General features: G+C 40.3%; 1 protein-coding gene across 1 annotated transcript in view; it reads right to left on the reverse strand.

Annotated features, from left to right (window-relative positions):
* The window catches only part of LOC144654285 (uncharacterized), a 38,701-nt gene that overhangs the window by 20,097 nt on the left and 5,135 nt on the right, over nt 1-13,469 (reverse strand). Inside the window, exons 4-11 of the mRNA XM_078514384.1 lie at nt 12,439-12,524; nt 11,541-11,630; nt 10,552-10,687; nt 8,420-8,602; nt 7,513-7,702; nt 5,961-6,067; nt 4,091-4,238; nt 2,652-2,893 (exon numbers count right to left, since the gene is read on the reverse strand). Of these exons, the coding sequence (XP_078370510.1) occupies nt 2,652-2,893; nt 4,091-4,238; nt 5,961-6,067; nt 7,513-7,702; nt 8,420-8,602; nt 10,552-10,687; nt 11,541-11,630; nt 12,439-12,524 (1,182 nt within the window). The remainder of the gene's footprint in view (nt 1-2,651; nt 2,894-4,090; nt 4,239-5,960; nt 6,068-7,512; nt 7,703-8,419; nt 8,603-10,551; nt 10,688-11,540; nt 11,631-12,438; nt 12,525-13,469) is intronic.

Raw genomic sequence — 13,469 nt, forward strand, 5'->3', positions numbered from 1 at the left:
AAATACAGTAACAGCGAAGATAACACTGATCCCCCTCAGAGTTGACTAAATACTGGCTATCATCATGTTGGCTCATCTTTGCTTATTTTTACGTGATTCCATTTTGCAAAAAAGTATAGGGACTCAGTTATAAGCCGGGTTATAAGGGTAGTCACGAAATGCGTTTCATGAACTGTAACGCAACGCAAGACGAACAGCAGCCGAGATAGGAGATCGGATGGGGTGAATCGGATAACCTCATGGTAATCAGATGTCACCTGAGGATACGACTACCAACGCAGTATAGTATCATTCTGTTTCTCGCGAAAAGAAACAAAAAGAACAAGGATGCATAAGACTGGCGAGGATGAAAGGATTGACGATACATTTTCAAAAGACACGAAACCCACTCACGTTCAGATATGTCCTTTCCCCCCCCCCCCCCCCCCCCTCCCCCCGCAGGCACGTGAACTCAGCACGTGTGAAAAACCGTGCACGTGTTTGAACTCTGCACGTGTGAACAACGGATAGTGCACGTGTTTGCTATCCGCTTATGGACCAATTAGATCACTGCTCGGGCATCGTCGATCGTCGCGCGCGTCGGAGAAATTTCCAGAGAGAAAGGACTCAAATGGACGTGCACTGAACTGAAACACTTGGTCTATTCGCCGTTTTCTGTGGATTCGTGTCCTAACAGGACCTAACGAAGTAACATTGCGTGGCGCAAAATTTTGTTATCGCTGAAGTTGTATTTGATACGAACACGATAAACCTAGAACCCGGACTGAGTGCTCTCCGGAAGTAAACCTAGCCGCAATAAATTACCAAACCCATGAGGCTTCTGTTTACACTGTTTCTTTGGATATTTTCTGATCCCAGTAGAATTTTAGGCAAACATATTTTTGCATTGAGCTTTGCTTTCCAACATTTACTACTTAAAACTGGCCACCGTGATTGATCGTATAGCAATAACTCAAAATTATCCCCCATGAAAAATCATTGAACATCATTGTACACAATCAGGGGCACGTAACGAGATAATTTTGGTATTTTTACGATACGTGTCGAATCGCCGTTTATACGCATTCAGTATCCTTTTTGTGCCATTTAAAGGCTTATTTTTAAACGCTAAGAAAAATGTATCTGTTCGGATACGATAGCTGAATTTTCAAACTTCAGAAAATTTTGAACCTACGTGAACCTACGCGCCGCTGTTGCCTTTTCGAAAATCGTAGCTGACCTTTTTTCGAAGTCAACCCAACACTTTTATCTGTCTGAAAACAACGGGCATTACTTTCCCCATATCACGAAAGTTTGAGCTTAAGAAATATCCAGTTTTTTCGTCACACTTGAATCCGAAAATGGTACGCGATTTTAGGTCTTTCAAACAGTTATTTACCGAAACGGTATATGTTCGGAGCTCCTGCACGATCAACTGGACTTGGGAGTATTTCTTTATCAAATGTGTTCTCGACGCACTTCGAAAGCTCACCTTTAAGCATTGTATCCACAGCGTTAATCCCTTGATAGTGGCCGCAAATTACGAGCGACAAGGAAACAAAACGTCTACTGGTCGACTAAGCTTCGATCTACTTGAAGTGATCGATGGCCCGTGCCCTCGAATTACAAAAACGCAGATACCATCACACAACCTCGAAATTTGACTTGTGGGTAGCGTTTTGTTGTGGTTATTTTGTCAACATAGAGTAGCGTGCAGGACAGGCAACGTCGCGGACCGTGATTCAAGAGCGCGAAGCAGAGAACGAGGAGGAGCGACGCAAAATACCTATTGTTAGCGGCTACGATTTTAGCGAGTTGGAGGGAAAATCGCTAAATTTAGTACTCTTCCCCCTTCCAACCCTAAAGCAAAACAAAATTAAACATAGTCGACTTGTATTGGAAAATTCTTTAAAAAACGGATATTGGTAGCTTCGTTCGTTCGGGCAATGCAAATGTTCGTTCAATTTCAAATGAGTTTGTTCATTTTCTGAACATTTATTTCCAACTATATTAACTGGTAACTGGTAACTGGTTTACGCGATATCACTATTTTTTAAATTTCCGGAAAATCGCTAAATCGTGCTCCGACAAAATCGCTAAAATTAGTAACCGCTAACAATAGTAACCTATTTTTGGTTGCTCCTCCTGCGCCATACACTCTTTTCTTTGGTTTTATAAGAATAGTTTTTTTCGGCCCATGCTGAATATACACACTGCCGATGCGTCGGCCGACACATCGGCAAAAACAGTACAAAGGCAAAGGCTACGAACGCCGACAAAAACACTACCGACGCGAAGGCTACAACACTATTGTTTGTTATGTTTCTTGTTTGTTGATTTGTGATCGTGCGCAGAGTACTCAATCTGTATTTTCAGCCAATCAAATTTGTCAGATTTGACAATAAGTACGTGAATCGTGGACTTCCGTTTTGCAGCCGGCCAGAGGTCTCGATCCCTAGCGCAGACCAGAAGGATCGTGGACTCTGGAGATGAGATGACTCAGCGAACTTCTTGTTGCTTTACTTCCGGCCATTTTTATTGTTTACAAAACGACGTACGCCAACTGCAGAATTAAACCTCAAGAGAAATCAGAACCTTACGCTATTTAGCTTTTGTTTTACGCCTTTAGACTGGGCCACCATAGACGTAAGAAAAACTAACAGTTTATTTACCTTTGTCATTCTGGTCCTCGCCGGGGATCTCCTCGTCATCACTCATCCCTGATGGTAAACCCAGGAAGTGTTGTTCGTCCGCTGCCCACTTGGCTAAGACCATTGCATTGGCTTCCTGTTGGCTGTTACACTCCAGAGGCGCTTTACGAAGAGAGAAGCGCGATTGGCGACTTTCTTCGCTTGCTCTCAAAATCTCCAATTCCTTCTCTCTGACCTTCAATGACTTGACGCCCTCGGCGACACTAACAATCAACGTGAAATCGTAAATTCGCATCCTATGCTACTGTACCCTTAGACTTTTCACAACCTCTATTTTTTCAACGCAAAGGAGACAGCGAGCGCGGAGCGGGAAGGCTGGGGCGAGCTTCCACTTTGTGCTCCTATCCAGCTCTCGCGCAATTTTCTTTCGGGCGTTCAACAATCGAAGAAAAATACAACAAGCAGCTATTTCAAAAAGAAATAGTGTTTCGTTTCCAGATTGCGGATGGGTTTGTGGTTTACTTTAATTTGGAGAAGGTCCTAGTGTATGTTGAATTTGCCGAATTTAAGCACGAGTGAAGAATGAAAAGAAGAACTTCATATTCAGTGGTAACTTAAATTCCTATTTAATACCTACTGTCCATTTTATGTAAAGGAGACATAAACTACCGTCCTGCTGCAGATTGGCTTTCAAGAGTTTAAGTAACACATAAATATTTCTCTTTACCGAATAGCATGTGTCTTTCTCTCCAAATTAAGTTAAGTGAAGGGAGCTGGCAAATGATTTTTTTATTTCTGCAGAACACTTTTTTGCTTAAAAATGGCACCTGATAGCATAACTTTGAATGTTACATGAATGGAAAAATAACTTACAGAAAATATTTAAATATATTCCTATCAATGTGAGGAAAAAAATAGCGGGCAGTGAACAGTCTTCTGTACTTTGGGGCGATTAAACAACTCAGTTGTCCTCACCGTGGGGAATTTGTCTGTTTTATAATACAAAATGCAAATGCCCGGAGGATGACTTTTAGGCCCCGTCCACACTGACCCGGATAAATTCGAAAACGGAGAAATTTGAAAACGCCGCGTAAAATGTTTTCCGTCCACATTAACCCGGGTAAATTTGAATAAGATGCCCACTTTGAGAGCGTTTTTAAAAAGTACCGTTTTCGGTGACTAAAAACGCCGTTTCAGTGTGGACGGTTGGCCTATCCGGGTAAAAAGAGATGCGTTTTCAAATTTACCCGGGTCAGTGTGGACGGAGCCTTTCACTCTTTTTTTTTTTTTTTTTCGCCTTCTCTACTATACGGAGGGTGGTGGCTTTATGTCTCATGTTTTATAAATCTATAGGGTACTTATTTGGAAAGGAGCACGTCATTAATGATGGGTGGGCAGTAAAGACAAGAACATGCAGAGTCAGGCTAGTGATAACACAAAAAGTTCCTTCAAAAACCAACCTGATTGCTTTGGTAGTACTGCAGTAGATTTCTGGCTTGGAATTCCAGTGGTTGAATGAAATATAACTCCGGGTTGTTACCCAGACGCACTGAAATCCCTTGATCATAATACGATAGCAACCAGTTTTACCTTCCCCATATTCCATGACTAAAACGGAAACAATAATGATATCAGCACTTTAATGGCACAGCAATTATGCATAACACTTACACATAGGACATTTTATTATGTTTAAAATAATCCTATATTGTGTTGCTCCAGAAAATAGCCATACACCCCCTCTCCCCCCCCCATTACATTATCACCCCACCCCACCCCTGGCTCCACCTCTCCGGAAACAATGTCAGTTTACCTTGATACTTTCCGGACCTGATCACTTTTGTACATAGAGAAACAGTCAAATCAAAACGGTGCCATAGGCGCTTATGGTCCTGTTTTGATTTGACTATTTCTCTAAATAGGTCCGGACCAATTTGTTGACCAGTCCGTACCCAATCATCTCTGTCGTGTAAACGCACATTGAGTGGAAGGTTCAGTACAGAGGGTCCTTCAATGTAGGACCATGTAGCCTGCATGCAGGTAGCCTACATAGCTGGCGGTTTTCGCATGAGCGAGTGGCGAAGCCGTGAGGGCCTCTCGCATACAAATTAACCCCAACAAAAATAGCCAGCTACGCAGGCTAGCGAGCAGGCTTGATCACCTTGTGGTCATAAAGTATGAGCGGCAAGCACAAGTACGGCTGAGGGAGGGAGCCAGCAAGAAGGTAACTTAAAAAAAAGAAAGACAGTAACTTTCTCGCTGGCTCCCCCACCTCCTTGCCTCCTCTCGAAGGCTATTAATTGCAAATCTTGGGTTGATTTAAATGGGCTACTGTAGTACCAGAAAAGTGCAAGATTCTGCACACTGTACAAATGAAGGGGAAGCAGAATGAGCTACCCGCAAAAGTAATAATAATGATGATGATGATGAAGACGATAGTAAAATGTGAAAGAAATCCAAAACTAAATTACTAACATATTGCTAACCAAGATGGTCTCCTCTATAAGCCTGGTGGTTTCTTGAAGGTCTCCTCACCCTACCTTACTATTAAATTTGTATTGATATTAATTTTGAGGTGGCTAATAAATAATGATGATGATGTTGATGATGATGATGATGATGATGATGATGATCAGGGATGGAAATTAGCACTCGCCCCGTGACTCCCCCAGGTGAGTGTGAAAACGGTCAGGCGAGTACAATTCACGCATCACTCGCTCAGTATGGTGAGTAGGATTTTTTCTGAATACGTTTTTCCAAATTAGGTTCAACTTTGGGCATTCCGAAATTCTCCGGGTTGGGGGGGGGGGGTATTTACTTTCCACTTAAAACAATCTACACTGTCCATAAGCAACATTTTTGAAATGCCCAACAAACCTGGTTCGTAAACATACAGAAATGGCTTCCGCTTGGTGATTGTTACATGACAGATGTACTTGTACAAAGTAATCCCTTTTGTCATATTAAATACACTGACTCGTCCATTGAGCGGCGAAACGTGGCAAGATGGCTAATTCTTGGTATTTTACTGTACAATTTCGGTACTTTGCTTGCAAAATACAGGGGCCATGGACCATGGGGGGGGGGGGTGGGGGATTAAATTTACTTTTTTAATGGAGGAGACTGGGTGAGTGAAAACTGATCTGGGCGAGTGCAATTTGCCAGTCTCTCGCGCAGATGGCGAGTGCTCCGAAATTTTAGTTTCCAACCCTGATGATGATGTGATGATGATGATGCAATTTGTTCCAAACAAGTTATCAGAATTCACAGTCTTAAAACATAGCATGGGGAACAGATAATTATATTATTAGTAGTTGAGAATGAACTCACGTGACTCGTGTGCCTTGGAGTAAACGCTTAGGTCATCCTGGTGAATGTAGTCATATATTGAAGTCCCAAGAACCTCAAAGGGTAGATATCCTGTGATCGAGATTGATCTGAAACAATAACAAGGGACAAAATGATCAATCATGTCTCAAATGTATCTAGCAAGAATTTAACAAATACCTTAGATGGCCCTGTGGGAGGCGCAGTGGCCTCATGGTTGGTGCGCCAGACTCCGGATCGAGAAGTCTGGGTTCAAGACCTGGCTGGGGTCACTGTGTTGTGTTCTTGGGCAAGACAGTTTATTTTCATAGTGCCTCTCTCCACCCAGGTGTATAAGTAGGCACCAGTGCCTTAATGCTGGGGGGATAACCCTGCGCTAGACTAGCATCCCATGCAGGAGGGGGGGGGGGGGGGTAAAAATATTCTGTGCCGCTTTTTTCAGGCGGCCCTATGATACAAATGCACTGCAAAAATGTTTGGCTTGGAAAATCTGCTGTAGATAAGATAGTACAACGACAAGTGATGTAAACAAAAATCCTATAGGAATCAATACTGGGGGCTAATGTGTGTTTAACCATGGGTTGAGGTGAGCTGATTTGCAAAAGCCAAGCAATGTTCCAGGATTTTAACCCACAACCTCTCCATTACCAGGGCCATCATTAAGTTTTTAAGCAGCCATAATATTGAAGTTATCACCCGTAGCATTTTGTTCTGTATGCAAATGTATAGTAACACCAATTGACATTTTCACCTATAACATTGGGTGCATGAACTCAACCACAGCAGGTGTTACAGTTAACGGCCCTTAATGACAGCCCTGATTACCATTGCTTTTCCAGAGTTGCCACTCGTTAGAACCCCAAAAATTCCCTGACTTTTCACTGACCTCAAAACATTTTCACTGACCTTGAATACTGTATTTTCTCGATTAAACGCCGGGGCCCGAATAAACGCCGGGTCTCGAAGGTAAAGTGGTAAGTAAGCCTCAGGATATTCGAGGTGTAATATGTTAGGATGATGGCACACATTATGTCACAAATAATTATTAAAAGCCCTGTCTATAAACAGCCGAAAAACGCACCACAAAAAACGCCGGACAGGTGCCTAGTTTGAAATCAACGCCGGGGGCATTTAATTGAGAAAATACGGTAAGCCCAACCTTTTTTACATTTGCTTTAGCTTCTTTTGCAGACCATTGATAGACTTCTCTTCATCTTCGGTCCTTTATGTTTTTTTCACGGGATTTTGAACGCGTGGCATTTGACTTCACCAACAAACCCATTATTTTTGTTTTTCTTTTGCTTCAGCCAAAATTCCTTGACGTTTCACTGACTTTGACAAAACTAAGATTTTCCCTGTCACTTTTTGCAATATTCCCTGACCTTGAAAAAAATTTGCTTTTCCCTGACTTTTCCAACCCTGTTTTCTCTATGCAATGGGCTAAGAAGCCACAGATTGGGCAAAGAGTCATAATTTCACTTGTTAATGCACATCTCTTACATGTATCATTACCTTGCTCCCAACCCATCACCTGTACCTTGTCCTTTTTACTTACCGTGGATCAACAAAAAGAAATTTTCCATCGAGACTATGCCGCGACGTAAATTCCTCTTCACTGCAGTCACACGCCACCTCTCTAGTGAAGCTAGGATGAGACAATATCCCCACACCCACCAGGAAGAATGGATTGGCTGCATCCCCAAAGGGGGTGAGTGCAGTGCTGTTGCAATTTGTTCCTTCCATGCCTAAAAGAGTACGTAGACTGTTGTTAAGATAATGAGAAAAAGGCAAAGCAAGCTACTGACTTTATTTCTTTGAATGCTTACACATAACTGCAATTTGACAATTTTTCTGCAAAGTTTCATTTCATCATAGCATACAACTGCAAATTAAAAATGTGGGACCAACTGAGGAAACTATAAAAATTTTGACCCCCCCCCCCCCCCCCCACCCCCGACCGCCCCCTGGAAATAAACCCCTCAATAAAAGGCCAATGGCCTTGTCAACTGGGCAGCCTAAAAGGCCAAGCCTCTGCTCGGATGCCAATAACAACAAAGTGCTGACAGGGTAGGGTGAGGATGAGAATGCACAAGGGTGGGTAAGGTGAAGGCTGCAGGGCTGGGGAGATTCCCTCTCCTCCTGCTTCCCCATGGTAGTAGGAAGAGAGGAAGGGGAGGGTGAGGGGTGGGATGTGCAAGGGGTGGGATGGGTAGGGCAAAAGGTTTAGGAGTGGGGAGGGGAGGTTGGATAAAAATCTACGCTTCGTTGAATTAAGCAACCTTGTACTTTTGTTGTTTTCTTGCAAGACAGATTTTGGCTTGCAAGATTCTGGGAGAGGTATTTTTTTTTGCAGTGAAGGGCGGCTCATTGGAATTAAAATTTATGTGTTTTTTTTTTCTGTCGTACACTCAAATTCTCCAAACATACATTAAACAAAATGTATTTAAAAATGATGTTTTGACCTTGGCTGTTTTTGTGTTTTTGTTCAGATTCGTTGTTCTTCATCCACTGGTCAATGTAACCAACACAGTGAACATCTTGACTGCCAGCTGGTTCACCATCTTTACCTCGCACTAACATGCGAAAGTTAAAGGTGCGACGTGACGGGCTGCTCTTTAGAATGGTTTGGGATGAGCTGTCATTTCCTTCAGAAGAAAAATAGTTGATTGTGATTTCTTTGTTTTATTAAGAGCATGATAATCATTAGAAGGCCACTCTCAAAGAAAGCTAGATTAGTACATTCAAATGAAAATAGTAGATTTTTTTTTAAATAATGCAACTTTATTTACACACAACACTAATTACATATTAAGTACTACAGATTAAAGATAAATACATATTTACAACGGGCTATTTACTAGTCTCCCTCGCAGCCATTCTTAGTGTCGTCACGCAAAATTAGTGGGGAGGAATTTTGCGTGACGACACTAAGAATGGCTGCGAGGGAGACTAGCTATTTACAAGAGACGTAATTTTTACATGTACACTTTCAGAAGGAAAAAAAAAATTGTTAATTATAAGGATAACTAACTAGTTGTACCTATCGGTAAGTGCCAACGAGCGAAATACTCATGTTTGTTCATACGAACAGATATTGAATGGTTTTTGATAGAACTATATTTGAAATGACCACTGATATGGTAAGTTGTATTTTAGGTAATATGCGAAAAAAGTGCTATTTCTCTGGTGTTCATAAATGACACATGCTTGATAGCCTGCGTAGCAGGCGCCGTAGTTTCCAGCGCGCGTATTCTCGCGATCGCGCACTCTTTTAAACACACTAAAAAACGTACACAGATGTCTGCTACGCAGGCTACGGGTTTGACAGATTGATAACTCTTGACAAATCTTTAAATTCTTTTCAACGTTTAAATGTCACAAAATGTAGTCAATAAATGAGGTTTAATCACTGTTTTTTAAATACAACACGCGATGGTTAAAATGTTTCCGTCCACAAAAGAGATAGTAGCATTTCAAGAACTTCTTATAAATCAAATCCCAAAATCAAAACTGCTAAGATGCTTTTTTAAAAATAATTTTCAGTAATCAGAGACAGTAATGCACGGGTTAGATTTCAGTTTCGCATGCGAAAAGCCATGTTCAGTTACGCAAAACTTGAAAATTTGATCAGAAAACAAAACTTGAACAGCGAAGGATTATTTGGAGACAAAAATTTTATTCAAGTTAACATTACATTTGTCGTTAGAAGCAAAAAACTTTTGACTTTCTTGTGTGTATGACATGCAGTATTTTTAGTGAGCGTCGCTAGCGCTTTGAATTGATGTTATTCCTACGCGGAGCGAAAATGCGTGCCAAATAAAATATAAACGGTATTTGATTTGGAATAAATCATCGGTCAAACAATAACTATAAACACAATCAACACTAAAAGGAAGCATTTATCCGACTTCAGCATTCTCATAAGTCAAGAAAACTCTATTTAAAGTCAACAGTCCGCTTTTGATTTTCAATTTCATGTCTCTCTTCGATCGTAAATCAAAGGACTCCAAAGTCGAAAGATTATTTCATCGCTTTGAAGACCTTGATGTTCATTTTTTCGGCGGTCGAATATTCCGTAGGGTATTCTCTTTCGATTTATAATTCCCTAAAGGTGTATTTATCGGTAAAGGGATGAATGACCACATTGAAAATTTTAACAGCGAGCCGCGTGGACGCCATTTTGGTCATTTGCTCTCTAGCAAGGAGTGAGAGACTGGGAACCAGTTGGAAAGAACAATACAACCCAAATATGGGGTTTACTTACACCCAAATATGGTCAAAAAATAAGTCCCTTACGCAGAACTTAAGATTTTCTCTGCCTATACACTCATACGCACACGGCTCTATGATTCTGCCGCCTCGACAGCCTCACCTCTTGGCTCGGCTGTCTCGTTGGCAATTATGACTACTTCTAAAATTATAAGGATAACTAATTATGACTACTTCTAAAATATAATTCTTACTTACAATACAGCGCTAGAGTACAATACATTACGCTAATTACATTAATACAACGAGACACATTTTAAATAATTACTTACTAACTTGAAATACATAGCTTATTTGTACAACGGTACAATGAAAACATAGATACCAATTTGATCCAACTGTCCAGAATGAGAGTTGTATCCGCTCATGAGCTCCCTATCATTGCGAAGAACCTCCCTGATTACTGCTTCTTTGTCATCTGGATGGACTACCTCAAAGATACTTTTACCAATCAATTCTTCCTAGAGGACAAAATGATTACCAAGAAAATATAACAGATGGAATCACATGGACAAAATGATTACCAAGAAAATATAAACAGATGGAATCACATGGACAAAATGATTACCAAGAAAATATAACAGATGGAATCACATGGACAAAATGATTACCAAGAAAATATAACAGATGGAATCACATGGACAAAATGATTACGAAGAAAATATAACAGATGGAATCACATGGACAAAATGATTACCAAGAAAATATAACAGATTGAATCACATTTTAATTAGAAAGTTATCCTACATGTAGTTATAACTTTCTGATTGATTCCCTGCATGCTTGTTTGGTAATTGGAGTGCGATCTTGCACACTTAAAGTTTCTGTGTGCCTTTTGTACTCTCAGAATGAAAATGATAGAAATCTCGTTGTCCAACAAGAAAGCTGTACATAACGTTGTTATTAGGACATCACTCATTGTCACGCCAAACGCCAAAAACACACATTACATGAACATGTGTACACTGTAGCAGCGAATGTCAGCAACCCTTTGACTGCAGGTTCAGTCATTTCAATTTCCAGCAGTAGATGGTTATTAATTTACATTTTACCCTTGGTGCAATTTGGTATTTTCCATTGTTATATGTTTATTATCTTACATTATGGTGCCATACAGCAGAGCAGAGGAAAAATCCCAAATTTTACCAAGGGTAAAATTGTTCCACAACACATGTACTATACACTGTGCACAGATTCCTTGAAACCATTACTGAGGCCACAAGAAAGAGGTGAGAGGTTTCAAATCCATAACTCGTGGCCTTTGACAGTATCAATGGTACTACATTGTAGGTGATAGACAGTCATGTACTGTACCTTCTTAAAACCAAGAAGATCTTCAATACTCTTTGACACAAAGACAAAGTCTCCACGAGTTGACAACACCAGTAAAAACCCATTTAGAGCCTAGGAATAATAGATCAAAAATAAATTCATAAACCAAGCATTCTAGCCAGTTTTCTCAAGCTATTTTAGTACACCAGCCCTACATGTACATGTAGCTGGTCTCCAGTCTACAACTGTTTATACCAGTTTCACATTTTTAATTTTTATTTTTCTGTTTCATGTACTCACTATCTTAATCTGAAACTAAGCAAAGAAACTCAACCTGGTAGGAAAAATTTTAAACGGCTAAAAACCAATTTACAGTAAACCATACAAACATCAGTGGGAGGCGCGGTGGCCTAATGGTTAGCGCGCTCGCCTCCGAGTCGAACGGCCCGAGTTCGAGGCCTGGCCAGGGCGCTGCGTTGTGTTCTTGGGCAAGACACTTTACTCTCACAGTGCCTCTCTCCACCCAGGTGTATAAATGGGTAGCGGCGAATTTACTGCTGGTGGGGTAACCCTGCGATGGACTAGCATCCCATCCAGGGGGGAGTAGCAATACTCCTAGTCGCTCAATGCCACAAAAACCGGGGTAAGCTCCTGCCTGTGTGGGCCACGAAGCAGACTTTACCTTTTTATAAAAACATCAGGGATATAGCTAAGAGCCGGCTACCAGCTAATTTTCACCTGCTTAAAGAAAGCTTATTGCCAGCTGAAATTTTACTAGCAAGAAAACAAAGACGGGGTAATTTTGAAGGTGGCAGGCAAAAAAAAAACTATTGAACTTGTTAATTAGCCCGTTTAGTTTTTCCTTAGCTACATCCCTGAAAACATACACAGTATTATTTGGTGTGTGTCCATGTGAACATCAAGCATATTCATTTTGTACCTTGTCTAAAAGTTCACCAATCTCATCACTTGACAAGAATGAAGACATCAACCCAGACTCGCTACCAAGGACAGACATGGTAAGATCTGTGGAAAAAAAGAAATAAAGATCCTCATTTGGGCTGTTGGGTTCACTGTGCAATAAAATACAGGTAGGGACCACATTTGTATGTGATTGTATGTCTCACAAACTATGCAATAAGGCTACAAGAGTTGTGCCTTCTTTTAAAAGAGGTTTGGGCTGAGAGGAAAAGTTTCCAACTTCAAATCTATTCTCCTTGAATTACCATAATGCTTTGCCTTACATAAATACTACTACTACTAATAATAATAATAATAATAATAATAATAATAATAATAATAATAATAGCTTTTATTTATACACGATAAATATTGCAGCATAATAGCTGATGTGGCCGTGTCTTATGAAAATAACAATAAATTAAGAAATCAATAAACTACGCTAAATCATTAAAGTCCCTAGATGATACAACAGATTTAAAAACCATGTTTTTTAATGAACTTTTGAAACCCGCCAAAGATTCTTCAAGGCGGGCCTCATTGTCTAATGAGTTCCAAAAAGAGGCCCCTGCAAATTGCAAAACTGTACGTGTAGATCTACCAACTTGTGTTTGTCAAATGTGAGACTAGCTGAGGGGCATCAGGCAGGAAAGCTGAAAATTCCCGAAGAAACCTAACAAATCCTATCCATTATCATTATTATTATTAATATCATTATTAAATATTTTAATAATCATTACTGTTATTGATGTTGTTGTCAGTTGTTGTTATTATTAATAGTAATAATACTAAGTAATTATTATAATAATAACAGTACTGTTATTGTTTGTTTATGTACATTTATTACATGCTGTCGAGATTTCTGAGCATCGCATAAGAAATTAGTCTGTAACACATGTATGTGAGATCAATCGTGATTTGTGTAATTTACCAGATAATTTAAACACTGAGATTGCTCCACCTTCTATCAGTAATGACAAAGAATATTTCACCCATGTTGTCCGTGATAAT

Source organism: Oculina patagonica, chromosome 5 (genome assembly GCF_052425735.1).
Source record: "Oculina patagonica isolate OP01 chromosome 5, crgOcupat, whole genome shotgun sequence".
In the NCBI taxonomy this organism is placed as follows: Eukaryota; Metazoa; Cnidaria; class Anthozoa; order Scleractinia; family Oculinidae; genus Oculina; species Oculina patagonica.